This window comes from Anomalospiza imberbis, chromosome 4, assembly GCF_031753505.1.
Source record: "Anomalospiza imberbis isolate Cuckoo-Finch-1a 21T00152 chromosome 4, ASM3175350v1, whole genome shotgun sequence".
Lineage (NCBI taxonomy): Eukaryota > Metazoa > Chordata > Aves > Passeriformes > Viduidae > Anomalospiza > Anomalospiza imberbis.
Window position 1 is genome coordinate 21,811,979 of NC_089684.1, and position 26,267 is coordinate 21,838,245.

At 40.6% G+C, this 26,267-nt stretch overlaps 1 protein-coding gene across 2 annotated transcripts in view; it reads right to left on the bottom strand.

The window, feature by feature from the left end:
- Window positions 1-958: 958 nt before the first annotated feature.
- The window catches only part of TET2 (tet methylcytosine dioxygenase 2), a 69,819-nt gene continuing 44,510 nt past the window's right edge, over window positions 959-26,267 (bottom strand). Inside the window, exons 2-10 of one of the 2 annotated variants that reach the window (XM_068187471.1) lie at window positions 20,293-23,671; window positions 17,997-18,087; window positions 14,425-14,518; window positions 13,091-13,299; window positions 12,127-12,277; window positions 9,882-9,971; window positions 7,250-7,387; window positions 5,544-5,904; window positions 959-4,282 (exon numbers count right to left, since the gene is read on the bottom strand). In XM_068187471.1, coding sequence (XP_068043572.1) covers window positions 2,892-4,282; window positions 5,544-5,904; window positions 7,250-7,387; window positions 9,882-9,971; window positions 12,127-12,277; window positions 13,091-13,299; window positions 14,425-14,518; window positions 17,997-18,087; window positions 20,293-23,671 — 5,904 coding nt within the window. In that variant the 3' untranslated portion in view covers window positions 959-2,891. Of the gene's footprint in view, window positions 4,301-5,543; window positions 5,905-7,249; window positions 7,388-9,881; window positions 9,972-12,126; window positions 12,278-13,090; window positions 13,300-14,424; window positions 14,519-17,996; window positions 18,088-20,292; window positions 23,672-26,267 lie in introns of both variants that reach the window. The other variant, XM_068187470.1, reaches the window with a different exon arrangement.

Here is a 26,267-nt window from a genome sequence, read left to right on the forward strand (position 1 = left end):
AACTGAGGCAGGGTTCTATACACCAGAAATTACAGCTCAGGTATTTACAATACAAAACTGATTCACCAACTAAACTTCCTGCTCCTGCTGCCAGCAGTTTGGCAAATGACAGTGCATGGCATATTAACGAAACATCTACTATGGATTACATGAATTAGATAGGATTAAAAAAAAATCACCAAAAGATGAAGATATATAATGATTTACTTAATCTGACATATAACCATCATTTTTTTTCCCAAAAAGGTGAAACTTTTGTTTCAATGAGTGGATAAAGCCACAGACTGAGAAAAACCAAAATTGCCGTAATAAATATTTGACCATTAAACCCAAAGGCCTCCTTTGATTTACTTGAGTTAGGTTGTGATTCTGTTGGATAGAATTTCTTTTGACCAAACTTAATCTTACAGTATATTGCACAAGATATAGCTGGGACATGGAGGTTTGCATGTTTAGGGAAGCCCTTGTACTGACTGTACCTTTTTATATTTCATTTTATTCATTACAGTATCCAAGAAGCCTTGTTTAGAGAGTGACTTGAGCAACTCTAGCAAACAGTCACTTGCCAAACCCCTGCCTTACATTTTTCCCTTTAATCAGCTCAGTGCATTCTACTTTCTTTTTGTTTAATCATTTGAAACAGTCAAAACATTCTAAATCTCTTAAACACTTCTGTTACAATAAAAAGAGCTAACAAATTTACAAAATTAGTTTTAGTTACACAATACATGTACAAGAAAAATAAGAGAAGGGATTCAAAAGAAAAACATTAAATCCATGAAAAAAAACCAAAACAAAAACCCAAGAATAATATATTTAACCTACAACAGCTTTACATACACACAGGTGACACGTTGGCATAGGAGAACATGAGCTGAAATATCCCTGAATTTTTAGAACAAAAAAAAAAAAAAAAGTTGAAGTTCAAGTTATACTTGCTAAAATGTCAAGTATTGAGAGTTTTTTTGTTTACTTTTTTTTGTTTTTTTCAAAGGCTATTGGGGGGAAAAAGATGGTATACAATATATAAACTTTCACACTCAGTTCAATATCCTATTGCCAAACTAGTGTTGAGGTATATGACAAGTAGGAACATCACTCAAACCTTTTAATGTATTTTTAGCTCACATTATGATATATTTGTAGCAGGCTGAGTAGCACCATGTTGTGAATTCAGCTCAAAACCCAAATATATATAGATTTAATATTTTTACAGTACTAAAATACTAAAGCATTGCGTTAAAAAAAGTTTTGTTTACAATTTAATTTACTATACAACTCTCCTGCTTTTTAAATTTTTTTAATAGAAATTAATGATTTAAAACCACCACAGCAAGCCAGCTGCCTATTTTTTTTCTGTTAATCAACGGAATCGCAGAGAACTAACCCTGTTTCATTCATCTTGTGTAGGCATCGGTCTGCTCAGTCTTTCTGGAAAAGAGGCCACTTGCACCAAGAAATGACTTGCACCACAATGTACATAATTATCAACACAAAAGCAGTTCTGCCATTCCATAGTGGGAGCACACAGATCTCTAGAAACAGCAGAAGGCCAAGCTAACTAGGTGTAGTCTGTTGCATGCTGCTAATTATTACCTGTGGTTAATATAAAATTCTTTCCTTAAAACTGTACATATTTGAGCAATGAACTTCTCATAATAATAGTAGAAAAGAGTTTACAGTATAGATGTGTGAGATGAGCACCAGAAAAAAATGTGTTTTGTGTACTAAAGTATTCCCTTATATCCAGTAAGCCCCATTTTTACCATAACTGACTCTATTAAAAATGGATATGTAGCCCACTAGCTGATGCATGGCTAAATCAAAAGTATTTAAAAGCTCTTTTAGTTTAAAAAAATTATCTTTGCATTTTAAAATCAAAGTAAACTCTTTTTCTTTTTTTTTAATGTCTTAGTACCTTAGCATTGTTCAAGTTGCCAAGCTTAGGTAGACAAAGTGCTTTTGAAACACTATTTAAAAAAAAATATCTCTCTCTCTATTTTATTGTCCTTTTCTAGGACTTGACTGGATGAGCAAAATCCAGAGGTCTTTGTAATTCCCATATGTTAAAAAGTAAGCTTATTTTAACACCAGGTAACTTCAATACATACATGAATGAAAAGGTCCTCCCTGTTGCTGAAGAACATTTGACTACATCATTGACATTTTGTTATAAAGGCATTAACTGTTTCACTGATAAAATAAAGACACCATTCTCTTGGATAGCACCATGGGTTTAGAATATTCAAACAAATTCAGTGTTTTGCTGTCTGTTTGTCTTATACTTATCTACTTTGTTAAATAAAATCAAAAAACTATTAAGATTACAGTAAAAACTGCATGTTAAAAAGCCATAATTCCAGTATTTCAGTACATCATAGATTCAGCACCAGATGTTATTTTAAGATTCCTGCAGTTGTAATACTACAGTATTATTTTTTAGGGTTGTTTTTGCTCCTGTTCCATGACTATGCAAACTTGATGACATTAAAAGTGGCCACAGATGTGAAAAACTGTAAGAAAAAAAAAATCCATTTGCAGATTATCTCTTTCAGTAATAGAGCCAGTGTTCTCCAATGTAAATTGTGAAACACTTTTTTCTTGTGTTCTCTCCTTTTTTCTTTCCTTTTATATTCCTCTTCTGTTTTTTAAATTTTTTTTTTGCATAGGATGCTTTGGTCTGTTTCCTACATGCCATCTGTGACCACTTAAAAATCAGTGGAAAACAAGTGCTCTAGTGAGATTTACCTCTTTTTGCTGGTGTGTCGAGGCTTTTTCCACCGATGAGCTCCGTAAAAACAGTCTTCTTCTCCACCCTTGCCTTCCACGAAACCTAAAGCACTACTACCCTAGTGACAAGGTTAAATGAGGTAACCAACCAAGGTGTGAAGTCAGATATATCGGTTGTAAGGCCCTGTAACCCGTGTAAAGGCATATGGAGATGTGGTGACGGTGGAGTCCGTGGTGACCGACAGTGTCCTTTGTGCCAGGGACTTGATGAAGCGCAGGTACGTTGGCTCAGAGGGCTCGTGGGGCTCCACAGGCTCCCGCTTGGCTTTTTTGCCGTAGGTTTTCTGAGGCACGTAGTCTGGGCCGTACTTCTCACATTCCTCTTCTTTCTCTCTTGCCTTCTCAGCCATCTTTGCCTCCCACAGAGCCAGACCATGTTTTGGCTCATTCATGCTCTTGTGCTGGTAAAATACAAGGGATATTCTGGTGGGATGGTTCCTGTTGGGATTTTTTAAGGGAGTCGTTGCGTGGAGCTCGCGTTTTGCACACTCTATGAGAATTGACCCATGAGATGGAGCAACTGCCACTCCTCCAATTTCTGGATCCAGAAAGTTCTGCTCACTATCTGACCAGACTTCATCGGGATCCTCTGCTTTTTCTGGATTCAGCACGTCAGTTTTATCTAAACCACCCTGGGGAGTAGTCCTGTCATGGTTTTGACCTGGAAGCATGTTAGACAAACCATTAACTGCATGCGAAATCATTTCATTATCCTTATTTTGGAGATGCAGTGAATTAGGAGGACCACTAAACATATTTGGAGCAGAATGGTAGTCATGTGATAAATGTTGAGGGGGTTGCATGTGATGATGTTCACCTGTTTTATTCATGGAGGCATAATCCATGCTTGGATTACTCAGATTAGACTTTAACCTTGAGGCAACCTCCATAAAATGGCCATTGGCCTCATGGGTTGAGTAAGAGGAAAATGGCCCTACATGGTGTAAATTTGGTCTAATGGTGCAATTATTGAAGGAGTCTACCTGCATATTTTGGTTTCCGTAATTCAAGTACTTGGGACCAAAACTCTGGTTGTTCCCAAACCTATGCTGGTATAATGTTTGAATGGGTGGTAGACTTAGTTTAGACATATGGTCCTGGCTCTGACAACTATACAAGTCCATGTGCTGATGCTGGGAAGAGTAGGAGCCCAAGTAAGAGGGGCAGTTGTCCATAGCTATGTTTCCATTGCATTGGTAAGGGGGATATTGGTTATTTTGACTTAAAGATCCGGAATAAGGATTCATGGGACTGGAAGAATTCAAATAAGACCCCGCAGACTGTGATGAGGTTGGATAGAGGTTCACGGGATTGGACCCTCCATATGGATCTGAAGTGTACGAAGAGTTTGGATAAGCACTGGCTGGATTAGGCAACCTTCCATAGACATTTGCAGAACCTGAACCCGAGTAAGAGTTAATGGGATTTGACTGAGGGTTGTTAGGGAGAGAACGCTGTGGATGCTGCTGCTGCTGTTGTTGTGTGGCTGGTCCTGAAAGACGTAAAAGATCTGTAGATGTAAAAAGGAAAAAAACAAACAACCACACAACAAAGAGGCTTTTAAAAAAAAGGCCCCAAACCAACCAACCACCCAACAAATTACATATTTTATATGAAATTTCTAAGAAAAATAGATTCATTAACAGATGCTCCCTTTCTCATATCTCAAACATCATCCTTTAAGAAGCTGAATAAATACTAAGGCTACTCTTCCTTTTTGGCATGTGTCCAATGAGATCAGATGCTAGTGGCAGTGGGGAAAAGAGGACAGTGCAGTCTGTTCAGAGTCACATGCACAAAATCCAAAGAGTTGAATAATCTTTTAAGTAGCCCATGAAATAGAGCATCAAAGTGCTCCCAAACAGCCATGCACAAAGTGACTGTCTTTTCCCCAAGAGTAAATAATTCTTCTCATCTACATGAATAGAACTGACTCCAAGAAATACCCCTGGCAGTATGTTAAAACCAATGTTCACTGATAGAACAGTGCAGTAATAAGTGAGATTAACTGAAGACATAAGAGCAAAAATAACATTCGCTAAAGTGCAATGGCATAATTTAATGGTAACAACCCTTGCCTGGGTCATGGGACAGCTGACTTCTATTCGTAGGTATTTCAGTGACCTTCTGGGTGGCCCTGGATGTATCGCTTTTTTCCTCTCTGGGAAAACTGCTGCAACAGTAAAATAGTTCTGATAACTCCTTTGCTCAGGACTCTCAAATCTGCTGCTGAGAACTGCCATAAACTCTTAACCCACTATGGAAAACCTGCTTTGCTTTTGGTCTTGAGGCAGAGAGTATAAGTAGTGGTAAAGAGGTTACGCTTGTACCTCCTGAAATTAGGAGGTGCTCTGTAACAGTGGCAGACATTGAGTGATGTGTAGGTCATCCTTTGGCAGCAGCACCACACACTTCTCTTCATGGCTGCTAGCACTACTAGTCCTTTAAAGATACATTACTATACACTGGATGGCAAGCAGAGTTTGTTTCTAGATTCCTACAAGTGTTAACTATCCAACAGTAAAGGATTTCTCATTGCAACTTTTTTTTTATTTTTTTCTTCTCTGGAGTTGTACCAAATTTGGCACTCTAGTATTTATATAATATTGATATTTGTTTTCAAGAAATCTCTTGCCTTTTTACTTCAATACATTCTTGGGCTGAAAATAATGGTTTTCTTGAGGCTGAGTATAACTGGCCCTGATTTGTGGGATGCTTACCACTGCTGACCCTGCTCAGATTCCTGTGTTTACCTGCCAGCTGCTTTGCGTGACCTGCTGCTTCAGAGGTGCCTTGCTTGTTGCGTGCTGCAGCAGACTTCTCTCTCTCAGCTTTGCTAGACCCATTCTCCAAGGAGGAAAGCTTTTCTGCAGCTGCTTTCTTTGCTTCTAGCTTCCTTTGCCGACAGGTCTTAACGGGCTCTGCCAACATCCGTACTTTTCGTCGAAAGGAGGTAAGGACCTGGATGCTGCCGTTCCTCTTCTTCTCCTCCTGGCCCTCAGTGCTTCCAAACTCATCCACATCAGAGACTTTGTATAACGGGAGCACGTGGAGCTGCTCATCTTCTGGTGTTTGGCCAATTTCACGATTGTCTTCTCTAGTCAGTGTGCAAACCTGTTAGAAAAATGTATTAGAGATCTGAAACTCTACCTCTGCATTGTGCCTTGCCCTGACACTGTCAGCAGTGGCATCTGGCAATCTCTTTGTAAACTGTAAGTTTCTGTGCAATTTTTGCATATCAGAACAAGCCTACAAATGTAATCTCTTCCATTACTTTATTGGACAGTGTTAGAAGAAACAGAAGGCGTAAATATCGATTTCTTGTGCTGAAATTAACAGTATAGTTAGGGATTACCCTCATGTGAAATAAACTCTGTGATCCATTGTACCGTGGCCAGAGAGCTAAAGCAGTGGAATCTGGACTTTGTACTCACCTGAAGATTCTTTCACTACAATACATGAGGTAGCTACCTATTAGAGAGAGTGTGCAATATAACACACTGGTGTTGTACTTCACACCACCTTTACAGTGTAACTGTAATGTTAGTAACAAGATTTAGGGGAGTTACTGTTGTAATGCAGCAAGCCTGTTGTATTAGTTCTAGATAGAACAGTTATTGGGAGGATCTTTGTGAAAAAGGTGCTGATAGGGACATATTCTGCAGCAAAATCATCGTCCCAGCTTTGGGAAGAAAGCTCAGCTGGAAATGTACATTGTATTGGTGGTGATTAACTTGTGAATTAAGTCAGACCCTGGAAACAAGAAAAATTCAGTTTGAATTGAAAAGACAGACTCTCTTTGGTCATAATAAGAGCTGCACTGTGAATCTAGGGAGCTGCTTCTAATTACAGCCTTAGGAGTATTCTTTCCTATGTTTGGCCCAACTGTTTTGTCGCAGAAATAATCCAATACACATTCAAAACCAGCTTGCTTTTCTAGTATCTTCTACAGAACTTCTGCTGTACCTGCCAGAAATCAGAACTGAGGAAAGTCAAGGGTACATGGACTTGCAGACTTTCTGCTCATCCAAAGAAGGAATAAAATCCAAATTTTCCAAAACTCTCTCAGAGAGAAGTTATTTGTTTCTACTTTTATTTTATTAGAAGATATAATCCAAAGTTGTTAGAAAAAGAAGGATTTCAAAAGGATAAACATGAACCGTTTTTGTGCCAGGAACACTGCAACAGGCATTTCAGTGCTGCTGGGACCTTCTTTCCATGGTCTCCACAGTCCCTCTTTTTCTAGGTCTGTGTTAAACCTTTCTTTAATACACCATAAGTCTCATTCAATTGAAAGAAAATTGTGTAGGGGGTAGTAAGTTAGCTCAGTTACTGCCTAATGGTTTTTTTTTTTACTGATCTGCATTTTGCAATATATATTTAAACAGAGAGGAGATAATGAATCAAAGCCAGGAGCTGAGTACTGAAGTGAGGAGGCTGTTACACACCCCAGACTTACCAGAGTGCTCCCGTTTTGCATATTGTGCAAGTCTCTGTGAGCATGAGCACAGAAGTCGAGGCAGGCAGTGACCCCTGAGAATGGGCGACCTTCCTTCAAACCCAGGCGACACTCAGGGGCTCTGTGTTCATACTCGATCTGGAGAGACAGGACAGGTTTCACTGGGTGCTCCAGGACACCAAGTGCCCAAGGAATGCTCTGCTGTGACAAAGGGCAGGCCTCCCTCATGTCTTGGAGGTGACAACAAACACATCTTGAAAGCAAATAAACTACAGCAATTCGATGGCCATTTTGTATCCATGCTTCATTCCTAGATGCTTTGTTCCCTGGTATCTTCAGTCTCTGGCGTGATTGTGAAATTAGTCACTAATACTTTTCTTTGTGTATTACTCCTGATTTTCTGCCAGGGGTTGGTGTTTTTGCATGACAAATGCAGTGCGTGGTTTCCGTGACTGGCACTCTGAGAGTGATATGTTTGTGTAGACTGGAAGTATACCAAGCTATTAAGGGGAAGTGGCTTTAGAAAACTGACTTCAGAATGACTTAATGAAAAATAATAATTTGCTTTTTGATTTGTAATATTTTGACATGTCAAACATGTATTTCATGAACTTAAGTACAAATCTAGCCCCTGACTAAAAAGAGAGAGAATTCAGTCAAGACAGTACTTTGTACCCATGCAGTCATTATTAAGGAGCTTTACAAAGAACTCATAAAGCAACAACACACCTTACACAAAAAGGATTCTGTAATGGACGATAAAGCCTTAAAAAATGATGGTTTCATATTTTATTTCAAAAATTAAAAATGAAACCACATTTATAAAATACTTTGCTGAAATTCCTGAACCTTTCAAGTGAATGCACAGAACATCCACGCTTAATGGAACTTAATGGATCTCTTTTTAAGTTAAGGTCAAATTAGATGCTTTGCCAAGTCTTCATTCAAAATCACTAAAAATATGTCTAGTTTGCTCACAGACATTCATTTTTCAAATCTGGATTATTTACTTCCCTGGAATCTGAAAACAAAAGAAGAAAAAACCTTGAAAACTGTGTAAACTTCTTTGGAATTAAATGTGAGCAGTCTGAAATGTTATCCAGACTATAATTGCCTGATCAAACTATATGGGTTTAGCTGCTCTCCGAAATGTTCTGTTTGGTCCAGTTGGGAAAGAGTCCCTTTCCAGTTCTTGGTTGTAATCCAGAAGTGGTCCAGATTTGGATTAGAATAAATCTGGGAATTTGAAATGTGGTTTTAGTGCGTTTTTTGGTTTTCAAACCGTTTACAATATCATACAAATTAGAACTCAATCATCTCCCTTTAAAGCCACTGACAGTAGCTCAAGTACAGTTTCCCCACAAATACAAGGTCTACATGAAACTCCTGAAATAAGCCAAACTATACACATGCCTTATTGCATAAGGTAAAAATTGAAACTTGTAAAAGCATGTATTTTCAACAAATGTTGGGCAGCACCACAGTTTACTTGGAGAAAAGTTCTTAAGTGAATTTTTGTGGGAAAAGAAAAGCAGCCCAAGCAAAGAAACAATTTATTGTTCACCACCTCATTTTTCTTTTCTTTCTCTTCCTATTTTCTCTTGCAGAATGTCTCTCAGATATTTGGACAGATAACCACAGCTAGTGGGCACATAGCCACAGTTTTCTCCATAATGAGTCTCCAAACATCATCAGATCAGGTAAGTGAAACTGGGTACATCTGCACTGAGTCTGCTTACCCTGTCTAGCTGCTACTAAATACGCAGTAAATGAGAGCATTTTGCAGCAGATAATGATGGACAGTTTTGTGTTAATTTACTGTTTCTGTTAAAGCTGAGAATCTGTCTTGTGCTGGTTGTACAGTGCCGTCAATAGGAAAGCAGGGTGATGTCACAGTTTGCAGTAGATGCTGAAAGTTTGGGGATTGTAGTTCTGTGAATGTTCCTAACAGTAAACCTGAGCAATGAAAATAAGGTTAATAGTTACATGTTTGCAAGGGGTGTGCTGTCAAATTTTGGTGTAACTATCTGAAAAACATTTTGTAATGAAATGTAGACGAGACACAGCCACACTGGGAACCTCATCAGAGCTCTGAACATGTCCGAGAACAGATCCCCTCATGCAAGAAGGCTGCTGCAGGCATTTGTGTGCATACACAGGAGTGAGTTGTGTTCCAATATAGACCTTCACTTTAAAAGCATGTTTATAAAGGCAGTTTTGGTGAAAACTAAATTCATCTGCTGCTTGAGAGAGCAGAACTGAAACTGTGGTTTCAGGACTTGAGTAGAAACTGTTGCCAGTCTCACACCACATACATGGCAGCTTTGTTGGTTTGGATGGTAATTCATGCTAAATTGAGAAATTTGTATTTTGGAGCTGAAGAGTGAAATAATTTTATCATGTTGATGTAGCTGAAAGGTTAATTCTATTTAGTGGACCAAATCCTGTTAGTTTTACTTGTGAGAGCATTTTAAGTGAAATTGTTCATTTCTACTTGTCTTCATGCTGATATCAAAGAAATGTTGGCATGAAATGTATATAATGGTTTGGTGCAAGGCTGAAGCATTGGAAAGTATCTTAAAAATTAGGTTATTTCCATGACTTCTCATAATCCTTTTTTTCCCCATAATACCTGGTTGTTATATGCATCGGGTGCAAGCTTCTTGTAGGTAGGTGCCATCAGGGTTGACAGATTCTGCAAATGGGATTCTAGTTTTTCTTCCTGTTAGAGATGAAACAAGGTTCAATGACACTTCCATACTGTACACCTGGGATCCAACAAGTTAGGGTCTTTACACAATTTTGTTTACACTGACAGTTGTGTAAAGGCATAAACCAGTATCACTGTGACTGATATGACTGTTATGAATCTCCTTTTAATGTCACAGTTCCAAGGCCTTTAAAGGAATGGAAGAGTTATAGCGGTGTAGTGGAAAACCTGAAATAGAACATCATATACTATACACTTAATTTGTTTTATATTAAGGAAAATCACATTTTTCAACATGGATATGTTTTAGATCTAAATGTGTTATCCTTGTTATTTTCCTTTTTGGAATTGTGAGAAAATAATACTCTTCAGAAAGCTTGAGAGAAATAACATCAGAATGGTCCAAGTAAATATGGCTAATTTAAGGGTTTTGCACATTGCAATGGCAACACTTGACATACTGGAATATTTTTACATGCAGAAATTTAAAAATATTTAAATATTGCAGCCTTCAAAAAGTTCCCAATCCTTAAGCAATGAATGGATGTGTCTAGTAATTGGTGATATGGAGGTGGGAATGACCGCACTTCCTTTTACTATAAATTGTACACTGTCAAAATAAAGTGTTTTAAAAAAATAATCTAATAACATACTCCAGAGTTGTTCCCCATCATCTAAGGATGAGAATCCCAAATTCAAAACCTCCCTTGTATGAGGCCCTTATCTTTCATTTTAAGTGCATACAGAATGGTGGCATACTGGAGTGGTGTATTTGTTTTTAGGAGTTTTTGTATTTAAAGAAGATGTGAAGAGCTGTGAGAAAACAGGTTTCAGAGAGGAATGCATTTGGTGGGTTGAAAGTTTGTGTTCCCTACTACGGGACAATATCCTAGTTTGGTTTGACACAAAATTGTCAAAAAATATCTTGCTGTGACCTCGTGCCTGCTGCCAGAATGTGGAGCTTTTGTATGGCCTGTAGGTTAGCATTTGTTAGTGTATCTTCTAGTTTTTACTGGTGAGGATTCTGTGCTGCCTATAAACTGTGTGTGTGCTATGGAACCCAGCCCCTGGTCTGGATGCGTGCTTTGGCTGCCCCCAACTTTGGGACCAGGACTGGAGGGTAAAACCCTCTTTCCCGTGTAAATCTGGCTTCCATAGGAAGTAAATCCAAGAATGCAAGTTGGAAGAGTGCCCTGGTGTGCTCTGGGCAGGTATCCATCTTAGAAATGTAGGTAGTTTAGGATTGCAGTTTGTGATAAACGAGGCTTTGTGCCACAGCATGTATGGAGGAGAGCTATTCTGTAGTTCTTGGTGCTGTAGAAGAGCAGTGGGCAGGAAAACCTGTATGTTAGTTATGATGATATTCTGAACAGTGCACTCTTTTCAGCACAGGCTATAGGATGTGGAATTACCTGTCTCTCTGATTATGAGACAGTAATGCTTGGATTTGTGTAAGACATCAGAATACAGTAAAACTGCACCAACATGCCAGTACACAGGCAAGGGACTAAATCTGCACATCCTTGCCAGAAAGCAGACTGGGCCACTGGAGCTTCACATGACTTGCTGGAGGTGTCCAGGACTCACTGCAGTGATAGCTTCACGGTATCTTGTGTCCAGGCTAAGGTCAGTGTTTATTACTCTGGCTCATTTTCAACATTTGCCAGTTTGTTGTAACATGGAGCCCTGTCTGGAAACATTCAGTGGGGCAGGACTGTACGTAGAATGAATCTTGCTATCCTCTTCTTCCTATTGTCATCTCAGAGTTTCATCATGTTTGTCTCCATTGAACCAGTCTGCTCTGGTTCTCAGTTGCAGTGTTATGTGCCATTAGCTGGTAAACCTTTCATTGTGCCACTGGGGAATGCTCAACTGCAGGCCTAATACAGCCAGAATTATTCAGGCCATGCCTTCTCCTCTAATTGTGAATGCCTGAAAATATGGTTTCAAGTCTCAGGGCTTTTACCAGCTGTCAGAATTTGGACAGTCGATTCAGCTGGCTCAGTGACTGGAATCAATCAGTTTTGACTGGCAGTTATTTAATTACCCTACATGTACAGCACTCAGGGAGGCCTCGGGCCCTGCTTTCTTGTATTGTATCTCTATTTACAGAGCGACAGAAAACATTTCTTTGCAAATGAAGCTCATTTCAGAAATGGACACCAACCTCTTTTGGGTCATCTCCCATCAGCTTGAACTTTCTTGGAATCTTGCTTCTGGCAAACTTACAACCATTGTAGTACATGCTCCAGGAGCAACCAAAGGAAAATGAAGCACCACAAGTTTCAGGGTCCAGCCCTTGGCATGCACAGTTCCGTCTAAAAGATAAGAGAGCACAGCTGTTAGCAGCAGGCAGGTTCTCCTGTGGTGCTCTGGCAGTGGCCATCAGCGTTCTGCCAGTGCTCCAGGGAATCAGCGGTGTGGATAATCTTCCACCAGTATATAATGAAGAAATGCAAGAGGGAGACATACATGTCATAACAGAAGAATTTATCAGAGTGAATAATTTCATGGTTACAAAGCAGGGTCTTCGGGGGTTCTACACTTGTGTGAGAAACATGGCTTTGCTTGGGTGAGGGTATGTTTGTGTGGTGCCTTGTTAGGTACTGATATTCATAGTGCCTCAGGGGCTTGTGCTGACAGCCCTGCAGGAATGTGGGAGCATTCTGACAGGGGCTAAGCAATAATTCCTGAAATATTACTCTACCCATGAAGCCAAAGTAACAAACAGTGACAGCTGTGGTAATTTTGGTCTAAATGTTCTTGTCTCTCAGAAAGGCACGGGAAAGAGATACAGTGCAATTTCTGTAGATTAAGGCTAGTCTGTGTCAGCTTACACAAGTATGATTTAGTGCACCCAGCTTTTATTTCAATGTTGAGGTACCAGCTATCCTGGCCCCTGCTGAGATCTCGTCTTTTAAATATATTGAGATGCTTCCTAGCTCTGAGAAATTGTTTTTCCCTATTTATAAGAGTGTTTACTTTGGGTTTCCTAGAAAGTTTGTGGGTTTTCAAACCACATGAAACAGCTAGGGAGGTTGTAGACGTTTCAGCGTAAACAGCATGTGTAGAAGTGCTGGGTCTGAAGATGGGGCTGCAGGTTTGGTGAGCACAGCCTTTGCTCCACTTACTCTTCATTCAGGGCGCAGCGTCGGTTGGTGAGCGTGCCGTACTTCCTCAGGGTGTCGGTGAGTTCTGAGTAGAGCTTGTCGGCCAGGCTGGTTGGGATTCCCTCCCAGACCAGGATGAGAATCACAATGACGGCCGTCTCACACGTGTGTCCTGCTCGCTCGCGCACCAAGCAGAGCAGCTTCTCCTCCTGACTGCTTCTGCGGACTACCTGCATGTACAGCAACACACACCCCAGAGCCCCAACACAAACGATGCCATTCTTAATGTGAAGAGCAAGAGAGTAGGAAACCTCAGCATTACTGAGTGTGGGAGGAGGTTAATTCTTCGTGTATTCTTATCTTTCTTCTTCTACTTGTATCCTCTCTTCTAGCAGTTCAGTCTATTTTTCTCACTGTGATATGGCAAGGCTACCCTTTGTGTTAATGGAGCTGACTCTAAGAGGTTGACTGATGGCATGGAAAGCTGTGGTGGTGGAAACCAGCTTTATAAAAGTAGCTTCCATGCTCTGATTCAGCAGGATTCCTCTCCTGAATCTGTGTTACAACTGTGGCCCAGACTGACTGATGAGCAGTGAGGTGTCTCCCCGCACAGAGCTGGGTAGTGAACACCTGTCTTCGGGCAGGAAGCATGCAGAGAAAGGCAGGCAGTAAGAAAGGGACTAAATAATTGGACATGGGAGCTCTCTCCCCTTCCCTTCCAAACTTAAGCAGCTGTAGTCATAACCAGCCTCACAGTTTTGTGACCTCCTCTTGTTACATACAAACATTACAGTGTTGGGAGGAAAGCAGTAGATGTTTTTCAAATAAAACAGTATCTTTCCAGTAGCATAAGCACTGAGAATCATTTCCTAAAAAGGGTGCAGTCTGGCATGCATAAAAACTATAATGTATTCATTTTCCCTCATGCTGTCTAGCCCCAGCAATCCAAACCACTCAGTAATTTGTTCCAAAGTGTGACAGTGTTTGCTAAGAGGGTGTCCTAACACCTCTCTCAGACTGGGAAGGTATTTTAAAGACATCACAGTGGTGCACTTACTGGACTTATTTGTAGGCTAAAATTAAACAGCAATGAAAATGTCAGGTGGTGCAAAACTTTAAGCAAACATGCCCTTCTTCTTAGGTTTTCATACCTTTGAATTAAATTTTATTCTTGCTATTCTCCATGCAACAAGTCAATGGAGTGCGAGAAGGGTGGGAGCAGGCTACAGGCACCCCATATTAGTGCTGCTGTTGAGCTATTTGAAGTTTCCTAGTGTCAGTTAAGAGGACATGTCACTGCTGTCAGCTGCATGAACCATCATACCAAACTAGATTAATTTGTTTACATCACTTACCCATTTAGCAATTGGACATCCTTGAGAACTTTTGCCTTCTTTCCCAGTGTAGACAACCCTCTCAATCCTTATAGCTTTTCCCTTCTGTCCAAATCTTAAACAAAACAAAAATATGTACAGTAAACAGATTCATGTGGTTCTGTGTAAGCACTGAAAAGATGGAGTACATTTGCCAGTCTTATCTTAGAAAAATAAACACTATGAATTACAGGGAAAGATGTGCAATGTGGTTTGTCTTCATGATTTTATTACAGTGGTGGAATGATATATTAAGAGAGGGAAATGTCTTTAATACATCCCAGATGGGTAAAAATTATCATTATCACATTAATATTACAAAATATTTTAGCCATTTCTTTAGAGCATTTGTTATAGATGACATTTTGAAAAGTGGAATTTTTTAAAAAAAACAAGTCTCTTTATTCTGGTGAAGAATTTTATATTTTTCTTTTAATTTCGGGGTTGATGTTTCTGTGAAATGTACATAATTAAGTTGTCAAGGAACAGCTGGCATGTAACAGTCACTTTATTAATTTTCTGTGCTTGTTTCTGGCTTAGGGTGAATCAGTTAAGTCAGGATTAATTTGCTTCATATCTATTTTTTTAACTTTATAATCCGCTCATAAATTGTTACTTATTTACTTCTACTCGACTTCTGTACTCCAGATAGGATCACAAGGTGCCCTCTGATAACACCATTTGTGTGCCTTTTTGCAGCTAAGGTGGGCAAGCTCGACTCTTGCTGAAGGATTTAAACAAGGGGATTACGCTCTCAAGGCAGGCTCTAGCTCCATATGCAAGCAGTGCTGTTGCCAGAGCAAAGAGGAGCCACTTTCCAGATGGAGATATGTGGCAAATGCCACGTGAAGGATATCTTTACTCAATAAAAAGTGCTGGATGTGTTGAGCCATTTCCAGGCATATCTCTGGGATTGCCCACCTGCTGAGCCCCAGGAGCACACCAGGGCTCAGGGGAGGCCGGGGCAGAACCCGCAGTGGCCGTAGTTTACAGACTGAGCCACCCTGGACACTTGGCTGCTCCTTGGGCACTGGGCAAACTGCACTTCCATCACCATTTCTGGAATTCTGCCACTCTCACTGCTGTTACCTTTTAATAGCCAAGTGTGGGAACGAACTAAATCAGTCTCTCTTTATTCTTTGCCTTTACCAATCAAGGTATATTCCTGTTATGCAGCCATTTAGTGATGCCTTAAGGACTTTTGACCCTTTTTCCTCTTGTTTTTGCACTAAAGTCTTGGTGACATATTTAAGGGCCAGTATCTGTATTTAAATGTTTGTCCTGTAAAGGAAATGAAAAATGCTTATTTTTAGATGTGATCTCATTGTGAAGTTTTAGTGTCACAGGAAACTATATAAACAAAATGAAGTTGTACTACACATGTTCTGCAGGCAACTGTTAGGTCACTTTTTCCTGCTTAGGCTTGGATATTAGTATTTATTTGTTTCTTTACTTAACCACATTAAAAAAAACATTTTTAAATCTTAACATTTTCTGTCAGTTTTCTAATCTGGATTGCAGGACAACTGTGTGGATGCCTCTATAGAACTATGTTGTACACTACACACTGGAAATTAAATGGACTTCATCCCAATTTTTTTCAACTGTCAGAAAGGAATTAGTGCCTGATGTTTGTCATGCTTGCTTTCAGGCCAAAGCTGATTGGCTTTAAAATTCACTGAGCATGAAGTAGGAATTGGGAGAAAGAAGAGGTAAAACGTCTGTATCTGCTGCAGATTCTGCAAGAAATTAGTTCTAATGTAGCTAAAATACTAATTCTAAGTCTAAATCCAAGTCCTGGCTTCTTTAGCGATGCTGATACCTTAACAATCAATCCATATGCATTGGAAGCCAGGTTAAAAGTGCTTGAGTTGTGATTAATGTCACCAACTGCACATGTATGCTTGAGAGCATCTTTATAGTGAAGGGTTTGGTTCTTTTTTACTTAGGGATACAAAATTAACTAATGAGTTCTGGAGTTTAGAGAATTTCATAGTTCATACCATACAGTTGAACACTAGCCATTGTTCAAGTGGCTGCTGCTATACTCTGCTGAACCTGGCAAATTAGTTAGTTGTACGTTACCTATGATATCTCATATTTTCCTTCTGCCAACATGAAATGAAATTAAATTCAAAAGAGAAAAGAAAAAAGGTAAGGTCAATGTTAAGAATGAAAAACTACTTTCCAATGTAAAAAAAACCAGAAAAAAATTTCATCTCTATAATTGACATTAGAACATGAATAACATTCCTCTTTTATTTATTATTTGTAAATACTAAAGAACCAGTTGATGAGAGCTCTGGAGATAACAGATGGTGAAGAATTTCTTCAGAGAGTCAGTGTTCACTCTCCCTTCCCAGAAGGAAGCTGATTTATGTAGTTTACATGCACTCGAGCTACTCCCAAAGCTGAAAATTACTGGGGCAAGCCATGCACAAGAGTCACAGGGAAAGAGGTGCTAAGAAAGAGAAAGCACCTTATGATTTAATCTGAAGGGTTTAATAGGCTACAAGTGCCCCATGGTTGTGCAGTGATGAGCACAAGCTAACAGACTGTGCTAAGAAATGGTGCTCCTTAGCTCAGACCGAGTACTGCAATAATGCCCACTTCCTTTTGGTTCTGCAACTAGCTGGAGCTTCACTGCTGTTCTAGAGTCCAGATTTTTAAGGTAGGAACAAACCAAATTCCCATCTGTCTCTGACTTAACTGAAGAGTTTTTCTTTTGCTTTTTTGTTCAGGAGGGGACTGAATTCCCAGATACCTCTAAAAATCTGGTCATTATTGGCCACAAGTAATGCAGAATTCACAGTGCAGAAATCACTTTTGTGACAGCTTTTAATTTGTATATCTTAGGTAGGCTGGTGGGGGTTGTGCTTACACATATTTTTAAACAGCACATATCATGTATCTTTTCTGTGCCTTTAAAAATTCCTGGTTTGGTTGGCTTTGATGTACTAAATACACCACAGGATGCAACACGATGACAGGGATTGTCCATAATCAAGATAAGACTGGGTTTGTGCAATACTCCAAGGCAGGGGAATGTTTTTTCACAACACTGCTTATCGATTCTTGGGCTGAAATCCCATCCAGCAATTCTGTGGCACTCCTCTAGACATGAATGAAAGAGATTCAGACATTTAGTAATTTTGTGAGAGGAAACTAATGCTGAAATTTGGTATTCTTCTCTTCATCCTCCTTCTCCCCTGGCATTCTCCTAGCCAGAGGGAACACCAGCTCCATGCCTGCCTTTGCAGGCACTGCCAGCCGCCTTGCTTGGCAGGCTGGTGAGAACTTGTTCCGGCTTGGGTTGGCTGGCATCTGTCTCCCAGGGCACAGCCCGTGCCAGCCAGCAGACTATTAGCCCTGTCAAATATTGTGACTCTCTGGTGAATAGCAGGGTGCGTAATGTTGGCAACACTGGAGTAGCTAAGCCTACAAGTAATTACTTGATTTGCAGTTGTTTATTTCTTTATGTGCAAAAGCTGGAAAAATTCTGACATCCACAAAAGGATAAAAGTTAATCTGCTCTGTGCCTTTGCACTAATTACCTTTGTTCCATGATTTCTCTAATAGCTGCCACATTAGGACCGGCTCCTAGATGGGTATAGAAGGGACCTTCATCTTTTTCAATAATTTGCTCTGTTTAAAACAAAATAAAGGTTATTATTTTGAAGCTTAATTCTTTCATGTAAAATGTCACATTGCAAAGCTTACCTCTAGCTTGTTAGAAGACTGCTGTATGGGCTCGGGGTCAGTTTTCAAACACTTTTGCCTAAGGTATTTGCCCACACAGTTTGTACTAAACATGCAAAGCAATGGCTAATCCTGCAAACAGCTGTGATAGGGACTGTGTGCCTTTCCCTAGCACAAACACTTATTCCACATCTCAGGCTCTACACTGACGTTCAAATTGGTATTTTCCTGTTATCAGTGAACAATTGTTTCTCCTTCTCCCACTTCCTCCTCTCCCAGTATGTAGAAAGGAGGATGAATGGGATAACAGTGGTAAATATTGATGTTAGGGAGCAGTATCATACTTGTTTTTGACAGTGCAGGAACTTACAGCTTGAAAAACTGGCCACTAAAGTTACACAGAGAATTCCTGCCACCCACAGAAAGACTGAGAAAAGGAAAAAAAAAAACCCAACAAATTTGCTGAAAAAAAATCATGCCCAAGGCCTGGTAAAAACCCTTGTATGCCAAGAATGTGGCCTCAGTTTTCTGTGTGTAGGTAGGACCGTATCAGCAGTCACAATACATGCTGTATGTTTGGTTTGACACCAGGAAGCAGGCTCCAGCTGTGTGAAAGAGAAGGCCAGGCCCTGACTGGGTTCAGGAGGTGGTGGAGCTGTGCTGGCTGATGTCTGAATGCTGACTTGATGCTTTCTGCCATGCTACCTCCACAGGCTGGATGGGTAGTGCTGCTCTTGACAGCCAGCCTCTGGAAGCACGATGAAGGCATGATATAAATATGAACGTGTCAGTGGGGCGTGGCTTAATTTAATCTTCTTAAGGACAATATTGATAAGAAAGAGCAATAAACCTATAGATTATGCTGTGGTACTGGGTACTTCAGAGGGAGTTCCATACTCTCGTATTTCTTAGTGTCTGCTAGGACTGAAGAATTAAAATGTAAATGCAGGATAAGTTCTTAAGTTTGCTTCGTGGTTTCAGTAGGAAAAAAAAAGTGATGATTAGGAAATAAGTGCTAGAAAAACTTGTGCTAATTATATGGAAGAAACAATATAACCCCCCCCCCCCAACAAATGATAACTGTGTTTTCAAAAAAACCTACATTTTGAAGGTTGTTTCTTATAAAACAAGGAACAGCAAGGAATTGGCTTCCACAGTTCCTACTGGGAGCTCTAGAAATACACTACTTCCTGGTTTTGTTCCCACATACCATCTCTGAGACACAGCCCCAACATTCAAAAAGGCAAAGAGATCCATTTTGCATTTTGGAAGAGCATTGATTCAACTTCCCTCTTTTACAGTTGATACAAAATCCTAGTAACTGAAACTTTAATAAGGATTTTTATTTTCTTCTTCTCATTTTTGGAGCTGGACCTTTTGTTTCAGCCTGAATAATTTATCCAGTAGAGTCTGAAAGTGCCTATTACACTTGGCTATGTGCAGTGTCAGTATTGTATGAAAGCTTGGGCTAGGGGACCATGTCACTCTGCTCCCCTCTGCTCTATTTTTCCAGCTCTTGGAGATAGGGTTTGCCATCAAGCAGCAACAAGGATCCCCCCACTGATTTTTTTGGTACTGCTTGTGTAGCTTCTCTATGAAACTGTGGATCTCTTTAGCCTTACAGGAGACAAATGCCTGAAAAGGAGGATAAACTCTTGCAACAAGTAAGGAATAATCTGACATCTGTTTTTGCTTAGTCTTTACTAAAGGAAACTTCAACAATTTCACTGTTAGAGCAGAAAATGGCCATAAGGCTTTAAAGTTTTGGACTGGGATAGTTTTTTTAAAAGCTATATCTAACCTTGACAAATAAATCAGGTCATAAAGTTATGACCTACTTTTTATCAGTATGTTGTTGTTACATGTCTGCTGCTCAAGGAGAATGGATCTGAAGCCATAAGCATTTTGACTGAAAAATCAAATAGGTAATTGCTTTATGGAATAATGAGAAAGGGGCCATGTTTAGGGTTGGTAAGTCGAGTAGGCATAAGTGTGTAAAATCCCAGTTTTATAAGTCTTCACTAACTACTGTTCTTAAAAAACCCCAAGAAAATATTCCAGCAAAAACATCCAACTAAACCTGTGATCCCAACCTGAAGGCTCATTTCCTTCCTGTGAACTATTATGTTTTTAGTACATCTCAGCACTTACCAACACAGCTGCAAGATGGGAAATCATACTGGGTTTTGGCAGGTGTGTCCAATAAATTTTTTACAGGCGTATCCAATAACTTGGAAGGTGAGTCTAAAAAATTATTGAGAACAGTTCCAGCTGTTCTTTTGGTCGGGGTTTTCTCAGCAGACAAGTTTGCTTGCTGATCTAAGATTGGGGTTTGAGTGTCAAAATCTGCAGCACTGGTATTTCGTGATAGGATGGTAATAGGGCCTGCTGTTTCAACCTTCACATGTTTGGGTGATTTGAGAGTAAAAGTCTTATGATCAAACAGTGATTTGACCTGTATCTGTTTTAGCTGCTGCTCCATTGTCTCAATGATGCTCTTTTGTTGCATGTTCTCACAGCCAAAGTGCTGATTCTCTTGTTTAATTGTTTTTTTCCACATTTTGTTTTCCAGCTGTCCAGCTGATGGGCGCATGCAGACATTAGACTTTGTGCCAGCCTCAGTTTTTATAGGCTTGCGTGCTGCACTGGGACCAATCTCAGTTTTGGGTTGCTGGTATGCTTGTTGCTCCTGTTTTTGCAAAAGATGCCACCGCAGAGCAGCATGCTTTTGAAAATCCTTAGGGGTCTGGGACTGCAAATGACAGCCTCTCTGGTCTTGGGTGTGGGGGGCAGTTTGGCTGTGTGGTAAGTACTGCTGAGGGATCTGTGGAGCTTGTTTGCTTGGGAGGTCTTGGTTCAGACTAGCACCATAGCCCTGTGAGGGCTGGAGGGGTGGCAACTGCAGAACTGAGGCTTGTTGTGTCTGTTGCTCTTGTTCTTGAAAACAATGATTCACATCTTGCTTTGCGGTCAAGTTATTTGAAAAATACTGCACATGCTGCAAGTCCTGCATTTTGTTGGCTCCAAAGCGTTCCATATTTGCGGTGTTCGCTTTCTTCTCGGAAATCAGGTGTCTGTTGTTTGGGCAAGGGTGCTGGAGACTGGCATTTGCCTTCTGAGTGTAAAGGGGAGCTTTGTTGTTCATGGTCTGTACCTGCTCTAGGCCTAGCTGAGGGTTAGGCAGTGGGAATGCAGCTGATTTAGCATACTTAGTGCCAGTTTGGAAACATTCATCTCCTTTAAGTTGATTGAAGGAAGTCCTGTCTAGAGGCTGCTCAGCATTGCTTTGGGGGTGGGATACGGCTTGGGGCAGGTCTTTAGTTTTCATTTGTGGAGCCTGCTGCTGGTTTGGGGTTAGCTGTGGACTGCATGGCAGTTGCACTGCATGTGCCTGTTTTTGCAGCATCTGTTGCAAGATGTGTGAATGCAAGAATTGACCGTTTTCCCCTGGCTGGGAATTCAAGTGCTGCGGCTTCAAGGGGGCCCCTGAAGGCTGTTCACCTTGTTGTTCTGATCTTGGCTGGAAATGGAGCTGCTGTGGAGGGTGTTGCTGCACTTGGGACTTGAGAAGGGAATCCACCTTTGTGAGCTGTGGCTGTGGTGAGTGTTTCTGGAACGGCAGCTGCTGGTCAGCTGGGGGATGTGGCTGCAGCTGGGAGATCTCACTTTTGTACAGTGGAGGAAATTGTTCCGGTTGCATTATCTTCTGGCTCTGGGCCTGTCCTGAAGGCCCCTTTAATGAATCAGGACTTCCAGCATACTGTTTTGTATAAACTGTTTGGGCTGTGCTTGCCTGGTACTGAAGAATTGACCGCAATAATGCCTCGCTGGGCTTCTGGGGAGGCTCTCCCTGGCGGAACTGGGTGGAAACCAGTTCTATCCAGGCTGGTTTTGAATAATGTTGAGCCTGTTGTACGGGCTCTTTCACTTGGTCCTTGTCTTTGTCAGGAGGAGTCTCAGGTTCTTTCTGTCCTGGGAAATGCTGATAGTGTTGTTGCAACTCGCCCTCGCTTCTGTGTGTTGGCAGGTTTTGGAGGGGAGATTCTGACGCCAGCGTCACTCCTTCGGGGCACTGCGGAATTAAGGGGGCCACAGCAGCTTGCGGGTTGCTTTCACTGACATCTTGTTGTGTCGTTTGTGCCTGTTGCAGAAGGCTCTGCTGAGGTTGAAGTTGTTGGCTGAGGCTGGGACTTTCTGACATTGGTCCCTCCTGTTGCCCTTCATTTTTTATCTCCCCAGGAAGAGTTTCATGACACCTGTTGTCATAGGAGTGGTGTCCTTCTCGCACCGCGGCAGTCAGTGCACCGTTCATTTCTGGAGCAGGAGCAGTGGAGGAATCTTTGTGAAACGTTGAGTTCTGTGTAAAGAAAGCACCATTATTTTCTGCTTGCTCAGAGTACCTTTCCAGAGCAGTGCTCTGAGCTTGCAGGTTACTGCTGGAACTTAGAGAGAGGTCGTGGTTGGGAATCTGCCCTATGCTTCCATGAATATTACTGTTTCCTATAGGTAACTGGTGAGGATCATAGCCTGGAATCTGTTGCTGTAGATCTGGTTTCTGAAGTGAACAGCTACCTGGCAATACAGATGGTTTACTGGAGTCTTTTGTGTTGTAGTCCTCAGTAACCACTACAGCTGGCACTTGAGGCAGCTCAGAGTTTGAGGTCTGAGGGGAAGTGATCTGCCCTGAGGTATGGGATGAATGCGTTGTCTCATAGGACAACTCATTAGTGGCCTGACTGGTAATGGCATTGATATGAGATGTGTTCTTCTGCATTGCTATGGAAACATGTTCTGGATAATATTGAGACAGTGTTTTCTCCAGGAGTTCACCATGCATGTTTTCCATGGAAGAGGCAGAAACTGTAGCACCATTAGGCATTGGCACTGCCTTGTTCTTAAGTAGTAAGACAATGTCCCTGTTACGGCAATGAATATTTTCCTGCTCCTGCTCATCCTGAATCAGAAGGTCATGAGGGTTTTCTGAACCAACACTGTTGTATCTTGTAGACGGTATCAAATCTGAAGCTTCGTTTTCTTGTCTTTTAAAACTTTCAGATTTCTTCTCATTGTAACAATTGGAGACACTTGGTTTTTCACTATTGTCCTCTGGCTCAGGTTTTTCTCCATTTACCTCTTTGTCTTGTTTCACCTTCTTGCTCTCATGAAGTCCATACAGAGAGGGCTCGCTAAAAGTGCGTTTGATCCCACCATTTTGCATATATTTGGAATATACTTTCTTTTCTTGTAAAAGGTCTGGGCTAACACAATTGTTTGGACTTCCCTTCAGGTGGGGCACTCCAAAGTTGCTTTTATTGAATAGTGGCTTGTGGTCTCCATTTACTTCCACTTCAGATCTCTCTGTTGCTGGACTCCCATTCTGTAGCTTCACTGCAGAAGGCTCTGCCTGGCAAATGTGAGAAGACTGTGGTATTAGAAATGGACTCAATCTATTGCCGTCAACATGGTTGGTTCTGTCCTGTTCCATCTGGCCTGCTCTGAGGCCATCCACAAGGCTACCCTCCTGACGTATCTGAAAGAGAAAAGAAACAGGAGAGAATCTAAGTCAGTTTTAGTTTCCATTGAAGGACAGCCAGTTACTGACAATTCCTGCAGTATTCAAGCACCCCTTGCCCTGGCCAGCTCCCACACACAGCATGAGCCTGCAAGCGCACCCGAGGGGTGTTTCACTATCCTAGTGCATCTTGCACCCCCAGGTCTCCCTTTTTCTTAAAGGTTTGTTCTTCAAGATGAAAAGAAAGTGACAATACAGAGTGACTTCCTTACCCCCATTTAACACAATAAGATATTTTACCAGAAGAAATCTCTCATAGTAGAGCAAAAAGTATTCTCCGCTTTCGAATTATTTGCATAGACTCCTCTGTCATCACATTTTGCCCTTGGTAAGACAGAAAGTCATGTTGAAACTGTGGTTCCCAGACTTGGTGCTAATCCTGTAATTTGATCAAGTGTGCCAAACCTCTTTTGTCTAACTTGAAGGAGTATTGCCACCAAGTTTCCAATTAGAAGGGAAAACTTTTTTTTTCCTGTCCTCAGCTGTCTGACAGGATCTTTTAAAACTGGCATTCCTGAAGACCACGCAAGTGGCACAATACACAAGATAAAGCCATGCTTGACTGCTGTCCACAGGAACTCTTACAGTTCATCAGCAGATTGGTAAAGTTAACAGAAATAGAGTAATTTTTGAAAGGCTTGATGGAAATGCTTTTTTTCAGGTATCAATATCCTTTCAAATTTACATATAGACATCAAGCATGCCTTAAACCATGCTTTGGGTTTTGAATTGAGCTCTGCAGCTGTGGAGCTAGGATTTTTTTTTTCTTCTTTGTTGGGGTGGGAAATCCCATTTTCTCATATACCCTTTATTTACAAAGTGAAATTTTTAGCTGGATAAAAGTACTGACAATGTGCAGTGAGCAAATTCCGTACAATGACAAGTTAATCCTGTTCACATGCATCTTCCCAGAATTCACAGACCCAGTTAACATAGATAAAGCCCTTGTTTGACTCTGCTCATAATTTATTCTTTTTTGGTTTATGGTTCTCAACTAGTCACAAATGACAGAAGGCAGACTGACAGTGGGTCTTACAGATTTGAAGTTGCACAGAGAAAATTTGGATATATGCATGTCTGTTCTGAAGCTTTTATTTTTGGTTTGCATAAAGGAGAATCTGAAGGGTTCTCCATTACCAGGTCAGCCCTGCTCAGACTGCAGAGTCAGGAGAAGCATTACACGTGACTGGTATTGCCACTACGTAGGAAGAAAGCTATTACACTGAAAAAAATCTCCCATCATAATTGCTCTGCTTATGTATTTATCCTACATTAATATTTTTATGTTATTAAAATGTAATTTAAAATATTATTTAAATGTAATTTATCTAGTTTTCAGTGCAGTATTGCCTTACTCAGTTTAGTAATATGATTCTAAAATGCTTTTATAAGTAATAGTAATTAATTATATACACTGCATCCAGCAGAATTCTCTCTGCTTGCAGCACTGATTTCAGTAGCAGGACAATTCAAATGCACATTTTGACCAGCAAGCACATATATGATAACTTGTATTCATTTCCTCCGAATGCCAAACTTGTTTTTAGATTTACTTTTGACCTCTTGAAGTTTGATTTTTTTCCTTCCTTTACTCAATTTATTTTTTTTATGACAGAAGTAGAGAAGTTCTCGCTGCAGGTAATGATACTTTTAAAAAGAATTTTTGCAGGGAAAGCTAAGAACAGGGAGATGGAAAAAAATGTTTGTCAGTCTTGCCTGGGTTTTTTTAATATGGTAGTGTAGGCTTATTCCCTTCTGGAGGTATTTCCCACCCTAGCTTTATAGTACCACAAGACACGAGCCTTTGCAGCTTTCCCAGGGAGATGATGTTCCACGCTTAGCAGAAGCTGTGTGAAAAGGATTCCTCTGATGTGTCATTCTAGCCAGGCAGTAGAATGATGCTCCCAGAGTGTCTCAAAAATAAAATGCCAGACTAATTTGGAAGCCTTTCTTTGCCTCCACACCTTTCATTCCTAAAACCTGCAGGTGAACCACAGACATGAGTGGATAGGCTGCTGCATTTCATAAGTATGAAATAAAATAAAGGGCACCATAGTGATTAACACCGTGCTGTCAAGCTGTTTCTAAAAGATTTATTTCTTTTTAAGAAAGTTTTAGTCTGCGTGACTAAGCTGTGAGAAACTTTGTCTGGTCCTCAAAATCTTCCTTGTGGCTTTTTTTCTGAAGTACCTTGTAGGTTGCAACCAAATTCCTTCTGGGAGTTCCCAGGCAATCTTACTTCTCAACTCATTACTATTTATCAGATAAACCCACCATTTTCTTTAGAAATGGGGGCTCCCCGATTTCTTTAAACTTAGCTTGCAAACCCCTCAAAGGAGCACATCTGTGGTCAGAAAAGAGTCTTAGGTTCATGCTGTTCTCAAAACCCACAAGGTTATTTTGTGAGATGAATTATTGTTCATGGCATTCTCAAAAATCTTATGGTACGTTTCCCCAACTTCTGACCACTTTCAGTGTAAAAGGCACTGGTGTTAAACATTGCAAAGAACATGGGAATCATTTGGTTCTTCAAAAGACAAAGTTAATTCATGCA